The 22,044-nt window shown below is 40.8% G+C and overlaps 1 protein-coding gene across 2 annotated transcripts in view; it reads left to right on the forward strand.

The window, feature by feature from the left end:
* Window positions 1–22,044, forward strand: part of CHRDL1 (chordin like 1) — a 184,943-nt gene that overhangs the window by 130,548 nt on the left and 32,351 nt on the right. For both annotated transcript variants that reach the window (XM_082262880.1, XM_082262881.1), the window contains one exon: window positions 19,409–19,476. In XM_082262880.1, the coding sequence (XP_082119006.1) occupies window positions 19,409–19,476 (68 nt within the window). The remainder of the gene's footprint in view (window positions 1–19,408; window positions 19,477–22,044) is intronic.

Genomic DNA, 22,044 nt, shown 5'->3' on the forward strand with positions numbered 1-22,044 from the left:
TTCAGGAGGAGCCCATGGAATGTGGTGTGGGCAGGAGAGTCTCCTTCTATGCCCAACTAGCATGTACCACCCATCTCGATCTTACAGAAGGACAGTTTGAATGCAAGATTTGGGTGAACCACCTTCTTGCCAAGGCGTTACTGGACTCCGGGAGTATGGTGACTCTGGTCCATGTCAGAGTGATCGGGAGACTCGGCCCTGTGAGTAAGACTCTTCAGGTAGTATTTATCCATGGGGATACCAGGGAGTACTCCTTGGTTCTTGTGACTGTTTCTTATGGCTGTACCTCAGTGACACAGGAAGTAGGGGTGGTAAACAGCTTAATCCACAATATCATAGTTGGGCGGGATTGTCCACTATTCCTTGAACTATGGAACCAGGTGCAGAGTGGACTCCCTGGATGGCTAAGACAACTAGAGACAGTGGGGCCCGAATGGCCAAAGTCTCAGGGGTCCGGTACAGAACCGCCCGCAACACACCCTGTTAGCGTTGAAATACCTAGGGGTGGTAGTGTTACGTTGGAAAATGTTGATGTTAATAATGACCTTCATGTTTTAGGTCTCAAGACCGAGTTGACCCCTGAGGGAAGGGGAGACTGTATGTTACAGGTCATGTTGGGGGAGGATGAGGAGGAACTCTCCCCACTGCAGATTCCTCTTGGGGAGGGTGAAGGGGAGGTTTCCTCCAGACCAGTACACCCAGACCTGGATGTATCCAAGGGGGCTCCGCCCAATTACAGGATCCCTCTTTAGTCAATGCCCGAGAACAGATTTCAGTGGTGAATAGAGTCCCACAAATTCCGGGGGCGGAACAAAGGTTTCTGCATTTTGCGTTAACTGGGGATTTGCTCTATCGAGTGACTGAAGGCCGAGGGGAAATTATCGAACAGTTGTTGGTTTCCCAGTCATATCGGCGAAGGCTTCTCGATTTAGCCCGCAATGAGGCATTAGGCGGACACCTGGGGGCTGAAAAAACAGAGGCCAGAATAACTGACTGGTTTTACTGGCCAGGCGTGAAGGTGGCGGTAAAAAGGTACTGTGCTTCCTGCCCCAGTGTCACACAATAAGAACCCCTTAGTTCCCTTGCCTATAATCGAGGTGACGTTTGAGCACATTGCTATGGACCTGGAGGGGCTCTTAGTAAAATCTGCGAGGGAACACCTCCAAAAGGCACAGGATGCCCAGAGGAGGGTATTTAACTGGTCTGCCAGGATAAGAGAGTGCCAGGTAGAAGACCGGTTAGCTGTTTTAATATGCACCGTAGAAAGCAAATTCTTGGCCCGGTGGTAGGGTCAATTTGGGGTGCTGGAAAAAGTTGGTGATGTGAATTACAGGGTACATCATCCTGGGAAGAGGAAACCCTACCAAATTTACCATGTGAATTTGCTAAAACCCTGGAGAGACCGAGATCAGGTATCCGCTGTTGTAGGGGTCGCTGTAGAGGACCCTGCGGGAGTTGAGCTAGTGCACGTTGCTGCTACCCTGACCAAGTCCCAAAGCCAACAAGTGAAAGAATTTCTGCAGAGAAACAAAGAAAAGTTTTCAGGATTGCCGGGTCTAACCAACATAATTGAGTATGACATTGTTACAGAGCCCAATGTAAAAATCAGCTTAACTTCAGCATAAATGGTAGATATAGTACAATACCGGCTTCTGGCAGGGTTTATCCCAGGTAAGCAGTCCCAGGTTGCAGCCTGTCTCCAGCCAACATGCAGCACACAAACACTTGTTTCACCAGCTCAGTCTCCCAGGTGTATGTCTAGCTCTTACTCCCCACACCCACTGACACTACTTCCTGTCTTTAACCACTTTAAGACCGGAAGGATTTGCCCCTAATGACTAGGGATGATCGAACTTTTGAAAAGTTTGGTTCGGCCAGAACATTCGAACTTCCCGAAAGTTCGGCCCGGATTTCAGAACCCCATTGAAATCAATGGAACCCGAACTTCGGTAATCAAAAAACACAATTTTTAAGCCATAAAACCCAATAAATGCCCCTAAAAAGTCCCTAGGGTTCTGGGTCATGCCCCATTAACTATTAATCACACAAAAAAAAGTTCTTAAAAATTGTCATTTTTGATAAAAAAGCCAATTATTGAAAAAAAAAAAAAAAGAGAGATTTTTTTTGGATTTAGTATCTGGGGGGTCTAAAAAGTGTACATGTGAAGTTTCAGCTCTGTAGCATGTCCAGAACCATGAAAAAAAAAAAGATAATTTTTCAGTAGAACAGGGATGTGGGACCCTCCTTTTACACCTATATGATCTTTTTTTTCTGGTTCTGGACATGCTACAGTGCTGAAACTTCACAGGTACACCCTTTAGACCATTTCAGCTCTGTAGCAAGTCCAGAACCATAAAAAAAAAAAAGGATTGTTTGTATTAGAACACTTTCAGCACAGGGGGTTGGCTTCTCTTCTCGGTTTTCACACCTTGCCTGTTTAATAGCAGGCATTTTTTTGGGTTCTTTGCAGTCAGGAAAAACATCTGAACTTGTGTATAGTGGTACTGTGCACAAGTTCAGATGTTTTGCTGCCTCCAAAAACCCCCAAAAAATGCCAGCAAAAACACACCTGGGCATTTTTTTTTTTGACGCTAGCGTTTTTTTTGGCATTTTTTGGGGTTCTTTTGAGGCAGGCAAAACATCAAAACTTGTGTATAGTGGTATATATACACACATAATTATATGTATATAGACACCTAGCCATATATAGGTGTGATAGTAGCAGAAATATATTACTGTAAATGATTTCATTAGCGCAAGCATATATTTCTGCTACTATGACACCTATATATGTCTAGGTGTGTATATAAATATATGTATGTGTGTATATACACCACTATACACAAGTTCAGATGTTTTGCCTGCCTCCAAAACCCCCCAAAAAATGCCAGCAAAAACACACCTGGGCATTTTTTTTTTGACGCTAGCGTTTTTTTGGCATTTTTTTGGGTTCTTTTGAGGCAGGCAAAACATCTGAACTTGTGTATAGTGGTATATATACACACATAATTATATGTATATAGACACCTAGCCATATATAGGTGTGATAGTAGCAGAAATATATTACTGTAAATGATTTCATTAGCGCAAGCATATATTTCTGCTACTATCACACCTATATATGTCTAGGGGTATATATACAGACATATATGTGTATATATACCCCCTATACACAAGTTCAGATGTCATGTCTGACATCAAACATGTCCTCAAAAAAGCACTGGCAGTGGCAACCCCTGCAGCATGAAAAATCATGCTGGTGAGAAGCCATATTCCTGTCCCGAAGCAACTCAGAGAAATGATCATTTCTCTATAGCGGTCACCCTGCTATGGAAGGGTTTTGTCACCCTTCCATAGCAGTCACTGTCAGTTAACCCTACACTACACTACGGTCCCCTTACACTTAACACTTTCCCTACAGAAACTAAATTTTTGAAGCTAACTTAAGTGTAAAGGAGCACTCTAACTACACTAGATATCCCTTTCCTCACACTAATAAATGCTAAATGACACTTTTAAAGTAAAATTAACAGAACTGCTTCCACTCTCTTCCATGTCCAGTATAACAATGCTAGGAATATGGCGGGGGCTATCTTATATACTGGGGGCGTATTCACTAATGATTGGTCTAGGGACCCCCTAGTCACTCCAATCACATTCCTAGCATTCTCCTGCCCCCTCAATTGGCTTTTGCTAATGGTTCTGGTCCAATAACGGGCTTTTAAAGCCCATTTCCTGAAGCATTGCATTTTGGTCGGTTCTGGTTGCCGAATTCCGAACTTTTTGGGCAAAAAGTTCTAAATTCGGCCGAACCTCGAACACCCAATGTTCGGGCCGAACCGATGGTGGACCCGAACCGTTCGATCATCCCTACTAATGACCAGGGCCTAATTTGCGATTCGGCACTGCGCTACTTTAACGGACAATTGCTCAGTCATGCAACGCTGTACCTAAACTAAATTTACGTCCTTTTTTCCCATAAATAGAGATTTATTTTGGGGGTATTTGACCACCTGTGTGATTTTTTGAAAAAGAAAAACAATATTTTCACATTCTGCTATATGACATTTTCAAAAAACAAAAATTTAAAAATCAACATTTTTTAACATTTTAGGCCAATTAGTTTTCTGATACATATTTTTGGTAAAAAAAAATTGCAATAAGCGTATTTGATTTTTTTTTTTTACTAGTAATGGTGGCGATCTGCGATTTTTAGCGGGATTGCGGTGGACAGATCAGACCCCCAACTGACTTTTTTGACACTTTTGGGAGGACCAGTGACATTACTACAGTAATCAGTGCTAAAAAAATGCAAAATGCACTGTTACTGTAATAATGACACTGGCAGGGAATGGGTTAACACTTTTGGTGATCAAGGGGTTAAATGTATGCCTCATGCTTACTGATATGTGGGGGGGGGGGTTCTGTGACAGAGACAGAGATTGCAGGTTCAGCTATGCTGAATCCTGTGATCTCCTCCTGTCTGTCACTGAGAAGACCCGCTTGCTTTGTTTACATAAGCAGGCGGGTCTTCTCACCGTTTCCACGATGATCGGGGGAGGGAGGCAGCAATCACCGTCTCTCCTTCCCTGGCCCGACTCCTGCTGTGTCTAAAGCGCTGCCAGAATCACATGAACTCCAGCGACGTAGGTCTACATCGCTGGACCCAGGAGAGCCGCACTGCCGCAGTAGGATTACTGTGAGCAGTCAGCAAGTGGTTAAGAGCTGGTCTCTCTGAGAGACAGCTTAACCCTTGCCTTCCTGTGAACCCCATACTTCCCTTAAAGGGACCACAGCCCAAATATTGGTGCTATGTAACACTCGTCCAGGATCCAACCTTGGTGACCTCCACATAAGCTTAAAGAAAATTATTTAATTTTTTTCTGGATTTTTTAATTCTACTATGACCATGAGACAAGCACAACTAAACTTCTATTTGTCAATATTTTTTTGTTTTTGCTTTCATCATTACTTCCTTTCTTGTGTTATCAAGAACTATCATTTTTTTTTTGGATGGGCTTCCACGTTTTCCTCATATGAACTTGTTTCATAAGAGACATTCTGATTTTTCGATCATTATGAGAGGGGAAGCTGGGATGGGATTGGATCAATTTTTTTATGAATTGTCTGATATGGGAGAATATGAGAGTTTTCAGCTTCAAAATATTTTTCACATTGTGTTGCTTATTCAAATAAAATGGATTATACAGTTATATGAATATTATGTGTAAAATCTGCTGTATTAATCTTGATGGTAGTGACAAGATAGAAGGAAACATAAGTGACTCCGTGTTGACATTGAAATCTGATACTTTCTCCTACACAACCTTTGTTAGGCTAATGGTCTCATGGCCCTGGTCTCATCAACGATCACAACCCTTCCCAACCTTTTTGTGCTGCTTGACCAGTTTGCGCATATATCGGGTTTGAAAACAAATCAAGCCAAATCGCAAGCGATGAATATCTCTCTGGAGAGATCGACGGTCACCGTCTTACAGCAGTCCTATAAATTTATTTGACAGACAGGAGCACTGCCTTACTTAGGCATACATTTGACGCCATCCTTGTGACACCATACTAGCAACTACCCACCCCTCTTTGCTCGTCTACTGGCTGACATGGACAGGTGGCTGCTTCACCCCCCGTCATGGTTTGGCAGACTACACTCAGTAAAGATGAATCTCCTACCGTTATATTTGTTTCGCACGTTGCCTATTGCTCTGCATAGATCTGATGTACAGAAGTTTCAGGGTAAAATGTTGTCCTTTATCTGGGGGAACAAGAGACCCAGGGTGAACAGATGGACGCTATTTACCCCTAGATGCAGAGGTGGCCTGGGGGTGCCAGATTTGATGAAGTATTACTATGCTGCACAACTGGCCCAACTAGTGAAGTGTCACTCGACCTGTTCCCCTACTATCTGGATGCAGCTGGAGGCGCGCTCTGTTCCTGACAAGCCGATTTCCCATATTTTATGGCAACCACCCAAAGAGTGCCCCCCATTTTATGCCCAGGCCCTATCCCATTCACTGGCTATTTGGAACTGACTGTCTAAAGCTCACAATTTTAAATCACTCCACACCCCCTTGGCCCCTGTGCTCAACAATAGTGGGTTCCCCCCGGGTCTCTCCCCCAGAACATTTATGTAATGGATGAATAAGGGTCTCATATGCATAGCAGATTTTTGTGATCATAGGGGAAGCCTAACAAGACAGAAATTGATAGAGAAATACGCCTTGCCTGTGTCTGAATACTATTGATTTACCCAAATCGCACATTATCTACGCACCTTATCCCAGCTCTCTGATATGACCCCTATGGAATTCTTGTTTCGGAAATACGACAAGCTGCAAGGCTATATATCCGCATTATACAATATGCTGTCGGATTCTTCCATGAAGTTGTCTTATATGGTAAAGTGGGAAGCTGACATGCGGGATAGCATTGAGCTGGCCGACTGGCGACTCATGGCTCAGGATGCCTCCAGAGCACTAATTAATACTTCTTTTATAGAAGCAAACTACAAAGTACTACTGCGCTGGTATATGGTACCGGTGCGGATAGTGAAATATGTACCTGGGGCATCTCCTGTGTGCTTCCGTGGCTGTGGTCAGGAAAGAGCAATGTTCCATATTTGGTGGCAATGCCACAAGGTACGCCACTTTTGGATACAGATGTACAATTTTATATACACCCTCATGCAAATTAACCTGACCAAATCCCCACAGCAGGCCTTACTGGGTCTGAAGCTGGTCTGAAGCTGGAGACGGTCACGAGGGTCCAAAGAAGACTTATTACCTTTATTTTCACGGCTGCGAAAATTAAGATTGCATAGTCTTGGAGGTCCCCTGTCCTGCCATTCGATCAACTCAGACAAAAGCTTTCATGGATAATGATCAATGAATGCATGTCAGCTATGCTGAATGATAAAATGAAACAGTTTGATAAAGTGTGGGAACCCTTGCTCGGCTACCTCACTGGTGGTGTTTAGGAGATCTCTTGTCGCCTGGGTTCTGGGGATGTGGGGTACGGGGCGCGGGGTGGGATCCTCCCCATTTTCTTTTTCCCCTTTTTTTCCCATTCTCTTCCTCCTACTACTCTTCTTTACTCCTATCTCTTCGGCAGCATCGCTCTAAACCATACGCCCTATTAGGTACTCCCAATTGACGTGTTTATGTGTGCTAGTAATAGCTACCCTGGCACTGGGATACAGTGGTAGGCTGTACAATTGGTTGACTTTTTTTCCACCTTGGAATACCAAGGTGCCTTGTTATGTCCTTCATTTCTCCTTCCTAAAGCTCATTGTAACCTGTTGCATGTATCAACCAATACTTGATCTTGATTAATGTTATACTGTTAAAAGACTTTCCCACCTCTCTGGGCAACTGATCCAAGTGCATAACACTATAGTGCACCACGGTTGTTCCTTGTGCTTGCTTTTTCTCCTTTCATTTTTTGCTTGCCTGGGGACAATTGGAATGGATGTGCCTATGTTTGTAGTTTTTATACCTTTGATGTTCTTTCTAAAAACTTTCAATAAAAATCATTGAAATGAAAAAAGAGCATAGAAAAGAGTTGATAGATAGATAGATAGATAGATAGATAGATAGATAGATAGATAGATAGATAGATAGATAGATAGATAGATAGATAGATAGATAGATAGATAGATAGATAGATAGATAGATAGATAGATAGATAGATAGATAGATAGATAGATAGATTTTACAATGTATGTATATTTATTTTTGAACTTTATGTCAGTATGTTGAGTGGAGTTATATGTCTTACTAAAGACTCAAACAATATATGCAAGAGTGGGTGTTACTTTTTATTTTTAGAATTACTACCTTCTTGGGACACACTTTTTGCTGACATCATCTTTACATATAGTATAAAAGACAACTATATCTACATATCAAGCAGAGATGAGAAAAGAACATCCTCCACTTTGAATACACATAACACCTCATTCTCTCTCTCTCAGTATCGTCACAGCTGAGAAGTCTATTTCAAACAGATTTCACAGTCCTGACTACACAGCAGCCAATCAGGTTGTGCAGTGTTTAATTTCAGTGAGAAGTTCACTAGCAAAAATTGCTCTACATTCACCTTTATGGCTTAAAGGAGTTGTAAAGGCAGAACGTTTTTTTTATCTTAATGTATTCCCTGCATTAAGATAAAAAAGCCTTTTGTGTGTAGCAGCCTCCCCAGCACCCCCTAATACTTACCTGTGCTCCCTCTCTGTCCAGCAATGTCCACGAGTCCCTCAGCCATCCGGGACTCTCCCTCCTGATTGGCTGAGACACAGCCGTGGCAGCATTGGCTTCCACGACTGTCAATCAAAGTCGGTTAGCAAATAAGGACAGAGAGGGGGTGGGGCCAAAGGGCAGCTCCCTGTCTGAATGGACACACAGAGCTACAGCTTGGCCCTGGTGCCCCCATAGCAAGCTGCTTGCTGTGGGAGCACTCAATAGGAGGGAGGGGCCAGGAGCAGGACCCAAGAAGAGGAGATCCAGACTGCTCTGTGCAAAAGCAACTGCACAGAGGAGGTAAGTATAATATGTTTGTTATTAAAAAAAACTAGACTTTACAATCACTTTAACTACAACTCTCTGAAGGAAAGCAATTTGTACAGCAACAATAATGTAGTATGAATTTGACCTATAACTGCAATAAATCAATTCGAGAGACTAGATTGATTACATTTCTAGCTACAAATTGCTGTTGATTGCTGGCATTAGTGATTTCTAGCAGAAATAACCCAAACAATCTCCAGGCTGACATGGCAATAAGCTATCTGATTATTCCTCTTTTACTTTATGCTTTAGCTGTTTAATTTTGTGCCAATGCAAAATAATCAGTAGGGTGGTCTTCAAACAAGTACTATGTACTGTTTAGAGCAATGTAATAAGTTTGTTTCTTGGGCTTTTATGTCTTCTCAGCATGTGGGGAAAATAACACAAACAGGAATGACATATTTTCTATCCTGACCAGGGTTATATTTATTAATAGGAATCAAAAGGAAGTGCCAAGCTGCCCCTCCCCCCCCCCCCCCCCCACAAAAAAAAACTAGAGCAAACAGCACTTCCAAAAATTCATTAAAATAAGTATTACAGTCAATCAGTGAATTTCCATGGACATCTAGGTGTGAAGTGGTAAAATGCTGAGTTCTGTTTCTGGAATAACTCCATGTGTTTTTTGCCAATAGACAAAACTTTTATGACACTTTTAAGTCCACCATGAAGTTTAGGAAATGCTGTGTGCCACGCTGCCTTCCTGTGTGATCTCATTTTCCAGCATCTTTTTTTATTAAAACCAGACTGCAAAATGCTAAGTCATAGATGCCATCTATCCATTATTTGTGTCCCTGTAATTCCCATAATTCTCAAATCCCACTGTAGAATAAAATCTTTCTTTTAGTGAATAGTATATCCAATATTTATTAGTATTTGAGGGCTTTTCACATAAATGCTTTTTGAAGGGAAGGATTTTGAATGCACTGAATATTTACATTCCAGCTTTTTGTCATTAAACAAAACTTCAACTAAAATTGTTTTTCATTTGTAGACATAGGGGAAAAAGGTTAGAACCTGTCAGGTTTCTATTGCTTTTTCTTTAGTCATTGGAAAGATTTCCCATCGCTTCCTCTGTGATCATAGCGACAATAAGTAAGCAAAATCTCCCTACCAGGGGCAGAGACATTAATAAAAATGTTTTGGGTGGAGCCTAACCATCAGTTTGACCATCCTTCTGTAAAGTACTAAACATTCACGTTTTTTTTAAACATGCATTCTTGGCAACCCTTTAAGCATTGTCCATTTTTATGTGTCCAAAATGCACTTAATTTCTTTAAAATGCAGCTTCGCCAGCTCCGGGTCCATAGTACCACTGCCCCAAACTTCTGGGTAGCGGAGCATGCTCTAAAGTGATTCACCTATAGGACAGCAGAGGCTCCAGCTATAGCAATCGCTCACAGGGAGAAGAAGGGAAAAAGGAGTAGTTTGCAGCAGAGGCTATCTGTTTCTGTGGCCATAGTTCCAGCTGGGAGCATGCATTTAAAAGTCAAAAACAGGGAGCAGGAAGGCTGGTTGTGGAGAAATACAATGCCAGGCAGCCACAGTCTGTAGGCAAAAAGTACACTGCAATCATGGAAAGTTCGGAGGTCTGTAACACAGGAAACAGACAACTAGTATTTTCAGAAGAAGGTTTGAATTGGCAGCCATTGCACCTATGACAAGTTTCACTTAAACTGGACCCAAGATTTATATGCAGGTCCCTACTTGTGCTGAATATGATTTTGACATCTTCTTTAGTATTCTGGGGCTTTAATATGTACTGCGTATTTTGACATGGTCTCGCAGCATGAAATTACCTGCCCCCTCCCTCTCCCATACCCTTTCAGCGACTCATCATTTTGTTGATCGATAGGAAGCAGAGGGTGGCGTTTGGGATGGGCAAAACTCCCATTCCTAAGGACTCCCAAGAGCTGCCCACGGCCTCCTTCTTGTACCTGAGGAGCTGAACCATTTGCAGCTTTCACAGATGATTTGGACCTTCAACTCCAGGGGAAAAGCAAAGCACAGTAGCAGCAATTTTCTTTACTGTAGAGGTACAGAGACTAGAAAATGCAGGATAGGAAGACTTTTGTTGACTCATTTACACTGCCTGTATGTTAAACATGTAGTATTTAAGCATGCAGGCAGCTGTCGCTTTTACACAGCACTGGACACCATTGCTAGCACAGACACAGGGGCACTATTTTAACCTCTGGCAAAGACATTTACTACACTTACTGATTAGAATCCCCACATTCTGACCCCACATCCCTATAAACCCTGCTAAAGAAGGCAATGTCTGGACCCCAAAACACATTAGCTTTCCGATTCAAATCTAGATATAAAAATATGACAGCAGTTTTAGACATTCTGACTTGGATATGTCATTTTAAATAAAGTGTAAAAATGATATAGGTGGATAAATTAGTAAATAGAGGTACAGTAAAGTTAAGTAAGGCTGGCTATACATTTTAGGTGGATGGGGTAATCCTCCTCACTGTATCTTTGTATTCTGACTTCCATACCATCAGAATAAACAGTTCTGATCAAGTGAAAAATACAGACAGAGTGGTTAAACATAAGTCGATCAGTACTGTAAAACTTCTGTTCCACCACAGTGGCTATAAATGGATCAAAATTCAGCCAGTCCTTGCTGAACTGTTCAAATTTCGATCCATGTATGATCAGTTTAATGCACACTGTAGCTGCCAAATTTGGCCCGGGTATCTAGATTTCAGCAACCTCTGGGCATAAAAAGGGTTAAAAAAAACCCCAGCTCATCAGTTGATAAAGCTATTGTTACAAGCCTTAAAGTCACCGGTTTGCCTGCCAGTAGCTTGGTCATTTTAGTTTTATTTTGATTTTACATCTCAAAGTGCTTTTTATCATTCCCTGCTCTTTCTAAATTTAGTTTATCCCTTTAACCTTTCCCAAATGTCAGCAAACACTTTTACTTTATATGGAGAGTATGAAATAGAAATCATGCTAAGTCACAATGAACAATTAGAACCTGACCGTGCTGTTGGATTTCTGGGACACTGGCCAAATAAATAGTTCCTATAAAGAAAACAAGAATCTAATCACTCAGTTGATGGAGAAAGGACTGAAATAGTGAGTGTATGACCTTCTCCATCAGGCAGTATGAGATCATTTTTAAAGCTTGAAAAGTCATCTATATTGGATTTTTTTTAAATGGTAATAATCGTTTTAAATGTGTTTCTGTACTTCTTGTAATAATATATGCCTATGCAGTAATATTTAGTCATTACCATACATTCTAACCTCTTAGAAAAGCTTTGTATATTTAGGCAAAACACACCCTAGTCACACCCCTGATTAAAAAGACAATGAAAACTCAAAGCACAGTAATGATCATTCAAACAACCTGGAGTTTTTTTTCACAGCTGTTCTTCCTTTATATTAGCATTTGAAGTCTAAGTGCAGCCGAATGAAAAACAATAAAACAGAAAAATCAGCGCAAGGAACATCACTTACAGTCAGTATGATGTATCCCGTGTACAGTATGCCTTTTCTGTTAGGTGAAACCGTCCTCAATCAATGCCCCCCCCCACTGTAATCATATGCTGCCGTAGGGGTTAATAGAACTGTGGAAGCTTTGTCAGGTTCTCTAACTATGCCAGCTCCTTCATTCATAGAAGCTGGTACTGCGACTTCTATGAATAAAAAATATGAATAAAGCATAGGTGGAGGATTAAAAGGTCCAACCCCTCCATTCATAAATTGCTTTTCATATACCCCTAATGATGTCTATGGTATGGGGCTAATAATGCACTCTGTAGCACCAAAAGAAACACATGCACCCTTTCAAAAAATTTCACTTCACCAGGGAATTGAACCTTTTTGCCTGGAGAGGTAACCTTAAATGCCTATTTTTTTTCCTCTCTGCAAAGGCATGCCACAAAACCTAACAATATATTATAATATAAAGCAATGTATATGATAACACATGCAATAAACTTGTCCCATGTGTAAAAAAAAAAAAATCTTTTTTAATTAAAAATAACAATAATAACAATAATAAAATCCAACAAAAAGGGCGAACTTAAAGGGGAGCTTCACTTCTATTTTAAAAAATTAGTCAGCACCTATAAATACTCTAGCAGCTGACATTTAACAAACAGGTAGTTGCCAACCCAGAAGTCCAACCCTGTCTTTACTGGAGCCGATTCTTCACTGGACTTCTGATCCTATGGCTTCCTAATGTCTCACAGCCGGTTCCCCACTGCACAGTGCTTTCAGACTAGTCCTGCAGCTTCCTGGAATTTGTGACTTATCCCTGGAGGTTGCAAGTACCTGTCACAAAAATGTACAAGCTCCTGGAAGAAAAAAGCACAGTGACTTTTTAAGAGGAGGGGGGGGGGGGAGAAGGAGGGTGAGCAGTACTTTCACTTTTAAGCAAATGTCTGCTTTAATTAACATTTTACCGAGTACATTGGTGTCTACATAGTAAAGTTAAGTTCATTGATGCCTACATCAATAGATGCACATGCAAAATGTCAAAGTTGCCTAAAAAAGGCATACCTTCACGCAAACATCAAAATACTGTATGTACTAATTCTATAATTTTCCCCTAAAGCAAATCTGTGGTTTGCTCATGATAGGGCAAAGCAGTAGGTTGGCCCCATTTACACCTTTGTGATTTTCTGCTTGAGGCTTGCAGCTCTAAAACGCTCAACAAGCCAAATCCTATTCATTTTAATTGCCCCTGTTCACATCTGAGTACTCTGTCACCTGAAGCTCACAATTAATACATGAGCTTCTTTTTGGCAGATTACAAATATTTTTGGCCCCATAGACTTTAATAGAAATGCCTGACTTGAGCATTTTACGAGCATTTTTTGCTCAAATAGCAACTCTCCACCCCTAATTTCCTCTCCCTTTCTTCCCCCTAGTGCTTTCTATTGTCTAAACAAAAATGCCTGAAGCTGTAAAACGCTTGTAATAAGCTTCTAAACCACTTTTCAAAGCTGGTAAAAATCTGCAAAAAAGCCTAAATAAAGCCAGAAAACAGCCAGTAAAACAATACTCTCAGGTGTAGTGGCCACACCAGTTAGCAGATGTTCCCCTTCCCTTCACTCTCCTGCTGTTCCTTTCATCCATAAAAATACTCAGCTTCCTTGGCTGAAAATGATTGGAGGGTTTATTTTCATTTAAGTAAATCCTTTGTGATCACCAGGGTCATCAGAACTAAATTTTCTTTTGGAAGATTTCTCCTCCATTCTTGTTTTAGTGAACACTCAAAGTTTTGGATTTTCTATATATTTTTGTGATAATGGTCACAAGTACAAATAGAGAGGGTGAATAACAGGGACACTAACAGCAAATACAAGGTAGTCTAATCCCTCCCTACTCTATCTATCTAATTATGATCTGGTTTATGCCTAAGTCTGGTGACCATAGGACGGCACAGTCATAGTTAGACAGCCTGCGGAGCTGCAGTAACAGGAAAGAGAAGGTACGATTATGAAAATGTATTTAGTACAACAGATTATCTGTTTTGTGTCTTCAGCTGGGCTTTGAGGGAAGAAGAAAGGTTCATTCTTTTAAAACTAACAATTTAAGGAGGGCCAGATGTGCTCACAAAAAACGAACGAAACATAGATATGCAGGCGGGATGGGACTCAAAGACCTGTACAACTACTACCTTGCTGCAATTTTGACACAAAGCCAGCCATTGTTTATATCTACGTCCCAGACATTGTGGGTCATGATAGAAAAAGCACTGATGTATCAAGGAGACCTAATGGCATTGCTTCATGCAAATAAATTAAAAGGAAAAAGGGTGCGCTAACCTTAAAACAAAAATAAAAATAGAGGCAGCACTGAAGGATAAATGAATATTTAAAATAGAAAGGAGAGTGCGCTTCTAAAACAATTGTGTATAAAAAACAATATGAAAATCCATGCATATAAATATGTATATCAAATGCAAATAACCAAATAATATTGGAAACATGAATAAAAGTCTCTCAAACAAGAAAACGTGAAAATCTTCAACTTCAAATCATAAGAAATTAAAACTTCATGGATTGGTGACGAAGTAGGATCAAGACTCCAAAAGCCTTCAACCAAAATGTGGATCAAATCATACTGTGCACGTGATTGGCCCCTTACCAGAATGCAATGAAAAAAAAAAAAAAAAGGACTGATTTTATTGAAGAAAGGCAGACACTTACAGTGGGGATCGAAAGCTTGGGCACCCCAGGTAAAAATTTGTATTATGTGCATAAAGAAGCCAAGGAAAGATAGAAACATCTCCAAAAGGCATCAAATTACAGATTAGACATTCTTATAATATGTCAACAAAAGTTAGATTTTTTTTTCCATCATTGACACTTTCAAAATTACAGAAAACAAAAAAATGGTGTCTGCAAAAGTTTAGGCACCCTGCAGAATTTATAGCATGCACTGCCCCCATTGCCACTGGATTGTTCTCAATCATCATCTGGAAATACCAGGTGATGTCAATCTCAAAGGTTTTAAATGCCCAGACTCATCTGACCTTGCCCCAACAATCAGCACCATGGGATCTTCTAAGTAGTTGTCTAGAAAACTGAAACTGAAAATAGTTGACGCTCACAAAGCTGGAGAAGGCTATAAGAAGATAGCAAAGCGTTTTCAGATGTCAATATCCTCTGTTCGGAATGTAATTAAGAAATGGCAGTCATCAGGAAAAGTGGAATTTAAAGCAAGATCTGGAAGACCAAGAAAAATATCAGACAGAACAGCTCGCAGGATTGTGAGAAAAACAATTCAAAACCCACGTTTGACTGCACGATCCCTCCAGAAAGATCTGGCAGACACTGGAGTTGTGGTACACTATTCCACTATAAAGAGATACTTGTACAAATATGGTCTTCATGGAAGAGTCATCAGAAGAAAACCTCTTCTACGTCCTCACCACAAAAATCAGCGTTTGAACTTTGCAAATGAACATATAGACAAGCCTGATGCATTTTGGAAACAAGTTCTGTGGACCGATGAGGTTAAAATTGAACTTTTTGGCCGGAATGAGCAAAGGTACGTTTGGAGAAGAAAGGGCACAGAATTTAATGAAAAGAACCTCTGTCCAACTGTTAAGCATGGGGGTGGATTAACCATGCTTTGGGGTTGTATTGCAGCCAGTGGCACAGGGAACATCTCACGAGTAGAAGGAAAAATGGATTCATTAAAATGTCAGCAAATTTTGGATGGTAACTTGATGCCATCTGTGAAAAAGCTGAAGTTAAAGAGAGGATGGCTTCTATAAATGGATAATGATCCTAAACACACCTCGAAATCCACAGGTGATTACATCAAGAGGCATAAACGGAAGGTTTTGCCATGGCCTTCACAATCTCCTGACCTCAACATAATTAAAAATCTATGGATAGACCTTAAAAGAGCAGTGCGTGACAGACAGCCCAGAAATCTCAAAGAACTGGAAGACTTTTGTAAGGAAGAATGGGCAAAGATACCTCAAACAAGAATTGAAAGACTCTTGGCTGGCTGCAAAAAGCATTTACAAGCTGTGATACTTGCCAAAGGGGGCAGTACAAGATATTAACTCTGCAGGGTGCCCAAACTTTTGCAGACACCATTTTTTTGTTTTCTGTTATTTTGAAAGTGTAAATAATGGAAATAAAATCTAACTTTTGTTGACATATTATAAGAATGTCTAATCTGTAATTTGATGCCTTTTGGAGATTTTTCCATCTTTCCTTGGCTTCTTTATGCACATTAATAAAAAGTTTTACCTGGGGTGCCCAAACTTTCGATCCCCACTGTATATCAATGGAGACATATAAACGCGGGACAGTGGCTCTTTAAAAGATTGCGGCTGCCTACGAGTCATCGGCTGGGAATGGAGCTGCATTCCCAGCCGACGACTCGTGAGTGGAAACGCGACGGGGGGAGCAAGCCACGCCGTGACTTGTCGCAGACAGTTCTCCAGGCAGCCGCGATCTTTTAAAGAGCCTCTGTCCCTTTTTTTATGTCTCCATTGATGTAAGTGTCTGCCTTTTTTCAATAAAATGTATTAAGGATAATGCACTATTAGTCCTTTTTTCCTTTATTTGGGAATTGCTTAATTGGTGTTTCTGCCACCGAGCCATTCTGAGATCCATAAACAAGGGGAACGAATAGGTCCTGGAGAAACACATGCAGAGAGAATTACCCATGTATCTCCATTCACGGATCTTCTATCCATCAGTTTAAAGCTCATACCTCCCTATCATCTGGTAAGAGTACATCATTATCACTGGGTGTCACCGGTTTACCTCACCATGATTAAAGTCACTTTTTCATTGCATTCCGGTAAGGGGCCAATCACATGCACACTATGATTTGATCCACATTTTGGCTTAAGGCTTTTGGAGTCTTGATCCTAGTTTGTCACCAATTCATCACGTTTTAATTTCATATGATTTGAAGTTGAAGATTTTCACGTTTTCTTGTTTGAGAGACTTTTATTCACGTTTCCAATATTATTATGTAATTTGCATTTGATATACATATTTATATGTATGGATTTTCATATTGTTTTTCATGCAAATAGATACTGGCCGACTATGACTCCAGTCCTGACCATTCCCCAACAATTCGGGCCACAGTATTCGCATGGAAGACTCTACTACCAATTCCCATTAGAACTCTTTCCCACTTTTCTCCTGTCTTACCACTACGCTCCTGGGTACAGAGAGGTATTACTACGGTTTCTGACTTATATAACGACAAAACTCTCAAAACATTCCCCACACTATGTAGGGAGGTCTCCCTATCACAGGCAGACTATTTTACTTACGTATGTGTGTAACCTCAGTATTACATAAAATACCTGCTCTGGATTGTGAAGTCCCTTTACACATCACCGGATTTCTTAGAGAAAATGTTAGCATGAAAGGGAGAATCTCCTTGTTCTACGCCTCTATAGTCAGACTTACACGTCTCATTAATGGCAAAAAGCATTGACTACAACCTACTTGGCTACTAAGTGTGCAGGATTGTGGCAACTGACCCATAAGATCCTGCTCCGTTGGTAACTGACTCCATATTGTATCTCCAAGTTCTCTTCCTACTGGAGACAGTGTGGACAGATTGGCAATATCTACCACATCTTCTGGTCCTGCAACAAATTGAAGGTACTGTGGCAGGCTGTTTTCCATATGATCTCCAACATTGTGGGTATTAGGGTCCCTCTCTGCCCAGTCTAGCAATATTGAACATTGGTATAGACGATATCCCTGCAACCTTTAGAACGGTTGTAACGCATGTTCTTCTCGCCACTGGATTAAGCATTACTAGAAGGTGAAAATCGCCAATAATCCCCTCCATTGACGAGGTTAGCGACGTAATTCATTTACATTATAGTTATGAGGTTAGTTTTGCATATTCACAAGGCAAATCAGAAAAAAATAAAAGTCGGTGGCTTTCCTGGACTTTCTGGTACTCTAAGCACAATGCAGTTGGGTAAAACATTATTTGTCAATGGAATCCCAGGTATGGTTCCCCTTCCTATTTTGTTCTTTTTGATTCATAGATGTGTACCACTCAGCTCTGTGTTACCAGTATTTGTCTGTTAACTTACTGGGCTGGAGGTTTACGTGTACCTCCCTGGCACAGTTTGTGCCCAGTTGGGGTGCCTGGGTGGAGTGGGTGGTGCACTTGGCTGGGCCCCGTGTGAAGGGGGTACCCGATGCCCGTAGTTGAATCCGAGTTTCTTTATGTTCATGTGTTAGTCACATGTTGTGAACAGTGTACACATTGATGTTTGTTCTAGAGTTATACCTAGCAAAATATTTGGCGAAACAGTTTTCTTATTTCTTCATTTGTACTATCTCTTTGTTTGTAATTATTCATGCAAAATACTTAATAAAAATTATTGAACTATAAAACTAAAAATGTAGTTTAATCTACACAATATCTGCACGAAAGTAAATTACTTGCATCTTTTTCTGGAAGACATTTCTAAAATGTAAGTAGCAATTTAACAAAATGAGCATGATTAGCTAAATTCTTCTTTTTCTATATCACATTTTTGACAGAATAGAACAAACAATGAGGTGTTGAAAGCTTCAAACGTCACACTAGCAGTGCTTGAAAATTCCTGGCAATATTGTGCTTTATTTCTTAACCTAAACAAATGCTGACAAGTGTTTTCAAAGTGTTGGGTTGACTTTTGAGTGTTACGTGCTTTTTGTATGTAATTCTCTGTGAAATTGCTTTTGGGCATTTTTTAAGCATTTTGAGAGTGTTGCCATAGACTATATAATAAAAGATGAAATCACTTTGGAAGTGCATGTTTTTTTTTTTTTGCAGTCCTGTTTTTCATAATGATTAATGTGAATAAGTATTGCTGAAAACACTGCATGTTCTTACGTCCAAGACATTTTCCAGCGCTGGGACAAGCAGCAGACAGCTTGCAAATGCTGAAAGTGTTAAGTTTTAGGCTTAATTTACACCTCTGTGTTTTACTTGTAGTGCAATTTTAGTGTGGTATTAAGGTGCATTTGTGATGCATTACAATTTAACGTCATGGAAAGTGAGTGGAAAATGCACTAGAAGTGCACAAGAAATTACAGCATCGCACAGGCAATGTATCAGAAGAAAAGAAATGCTGATTATTTGGCTATGGTGGCAGTGATCTCCATGGCAATGGTAATGTGGTTATCTGTGAAAATAATGCTGTCTGCATCTAAATTATACTGACTTATCAAATCTACTCATATGCATTATATGTGTGCATTGCAGCACTAATCTAGAATTTTCAACATAACTGGATAATTTGATATATGAGTTGTTTATCCTCCTCCTAACTGAGATTGGGTGTTTGTTCTTGTTTTTTTGTTCAGGAGATGGAATGTTATCTTGGGAACACCATGAGCCAGATACCTTTCGGCAACCTGCTAACAGAGAAGCAGTAAGTGCAGTTATTTGCAGAAATTTTACTCTGATATGAAAATATTATGTGTACCACTGCTTTTTCAAAGTCTATTAAATACTAAATCATTTAGAGCCTTATTTACTAAAGTTTGAGTGAGCTAGGGCCTATTTTGTGTTTCCCTGCAGGTAGTAGATCAGGCACAGGACTATCTCACTCCATGCTTTGGTAAACGAGACCCTTAAAGTGAACCTGCGCCCGGGTCAAGCACACTAAAGCGTTTACATAATTTGAACACGTAGTAAAAACAGATTAAAACAAGCTTTAACTGAATACTGTATCAAAAAGTATTGTGAAAAGTCAACGTTTACAATACAGGCATTGAAATCTTAGCTCTTTCCCTATTACTTTTTGTTGCACCAGCCATCTTGGCAGGTTGCCAGTCCTCGAATGTCTAATCTATTAGAACAGAGGACCTGTTCACACTATATGCATTTGGTTGTGCTCGGCAGCCCTGCCCAATGAAGTTCCAACGCATAGGCAAGGCAATTTACTTTAGGTTCTATGAGTTCAGTTCACACCACTGTGCTAGAGCGAAGTGTGCTGAAAAAAAAGAACATGCACTGCTTTTTTCAGCACAGTGTGTTGCAGAGCAATACATTGTCTTGCAAGCCACTGTGGTGAATAAAAATAATAAACCGTCACTTTGTGACCTTTTAATAAAGCTGAAAAGTAAACCGTGTAATGCAGTTAGGACGCATCTGCACGTCTCCCTTCACAGCACACATATAACTTGACTGCTGGTGTGAACGAGGCTTTTAAAGTACACAAGTCATTGTGACCTTTGGACATCTTTGGCCATTAACTTCACATTAAAAGCAGCTAGAGTCATCGGTTTAAAGTTTTAAAGTCTTAAAAAGGTTTTGAGGACCTGTTCACACTGGCATCCAAAGCAGGCATTTAAGGTACATTTTTAATGCTCTTCTGCCTGCTAATGCCTAGTAAATGCCTAGTAAAGCAATATGCAATTTAAAATATGGGCAGCACAGCAGACAAGTGTTAACCAGGCCTTAAGGATTCGTATAATTATGTAAAGGTTCATTGTCCAGAGTTTGGGAACAGATACTGTACACTTTAACCACTTCCGGACCGCCCCACGCATATATACTGCGGCAGGGCGACCCTTCAGCATGGAATCATGTACCTATACTGGACTTTGTTTCATAGGTCTGAGCTGCGTGCTGCTGGCAACCAGCTCCCACTGTGATTGGACACAGTGGGAGCCAATCACCAATCCCGAGGGAGACAGAACAGCGGTCTGCCTATGTAAACAAGGCAGATCGCCGTTCTGTGACAGGAGAAGACAGATCTTGTGTTTTCAGCCAAGCAGGAACACGAATCTCTGTCTTCTTAAGCTGGATACACACTATACAATTTTTGTTGTTTGATTTGCTTTAGATTTACCTTCAACTATGTAGTGCAAGGGCATACAAATTGAAAGTGTTTAGGTTTGACCTCATTTTATATGGTTTTGGTAAATCTAAAGGAAAAAAATCTATAGACAATTGTATAGTGTGGACAGTGGCGTACCTAGAGCATTTGGCACCCGGGGCGGATCCTATATCTGGCACCCCCCCCCCCCCCCCCCCCGACTTTAAAATGTAAAAACACCCACAAAAAAATGTAATGTTTTCAAGAATATTTTTTGCACAAATTTCACAGCCCCCCATCACAGTGCCCCTTGCGGTCTGCCCTCCGTCTCTCTAATCACAGTTCCCCCTTTTGCACTCTCTGCCTCCCCTGCACAGTCCTACCTTCAGCATAGATAGATAGCTAATATTAGCAATGTGTTTAAGTTTGAGTAAGAGATTGTAGACTTGCTAGAGGAGATATTCAGAGACTACAGACATGATACAGGAGATGGTCAGAGACTACAGACATGATACAGGAGATGGTCAGAGACTACAGACATGATACAGTAGATGATCAGAGATTGAAGACATGATACAGGAGATGGTCAGAGACTGCAGACATGATACAGTAGATGGTCAGAGACTGAGGACATGATACAGTAGATGGTCAGAGACTGCAGACGTGATACAGGAGATGGTCAGAGACTGCAGACGTGATACAGAAGATGGCCAGAGACTGCAGACATGATACAGGAGATGGTCAGAGACTGCAGACATGATACAGGAGATGGTCAGAGACTGAGGACATGATACAGTAGATGATCAGAGATTGAAGACATGATACAGGAGATGCTCAGAGACTGCAGACATGATACAGGAGATGGTCAGAGACTGAGGACATGATACAGTAGATGATCAGAGATTGAAGACATGATACAGTAGATGGTCAGAGACTACAGACATGATACAGGAGATGGTCAGAGACTGCAGACATGATACAGGAGATGGTCAGAGACTGCGGACATGATACAGGAGATGGTCAGAGACTGAGGACATGATACAGTAGATGGTCAGAGACTGCAGACGTGATACAAGAGATGGTCAGAGACTGCAGACATGATACAAGAGATGGTCAGAGACTGCAGACGTGATACAGGAGATGGTCAGAGACTGCAGACGTGATACAGGAGATGGT

The sequence above is a fragment of the Pelophylax lessonae genome, assembly GCF_965119305.1.
Source record: "Pelophylax lessonae genome assembly, chromosome: 7".
In the NCBI taxonomy this organism is placed as follows: Eukaryota; Metazoa; Chordata; class Amphibia; order Anura; family Ranidae; genus Pelophylax; species Pelophylax lessonae.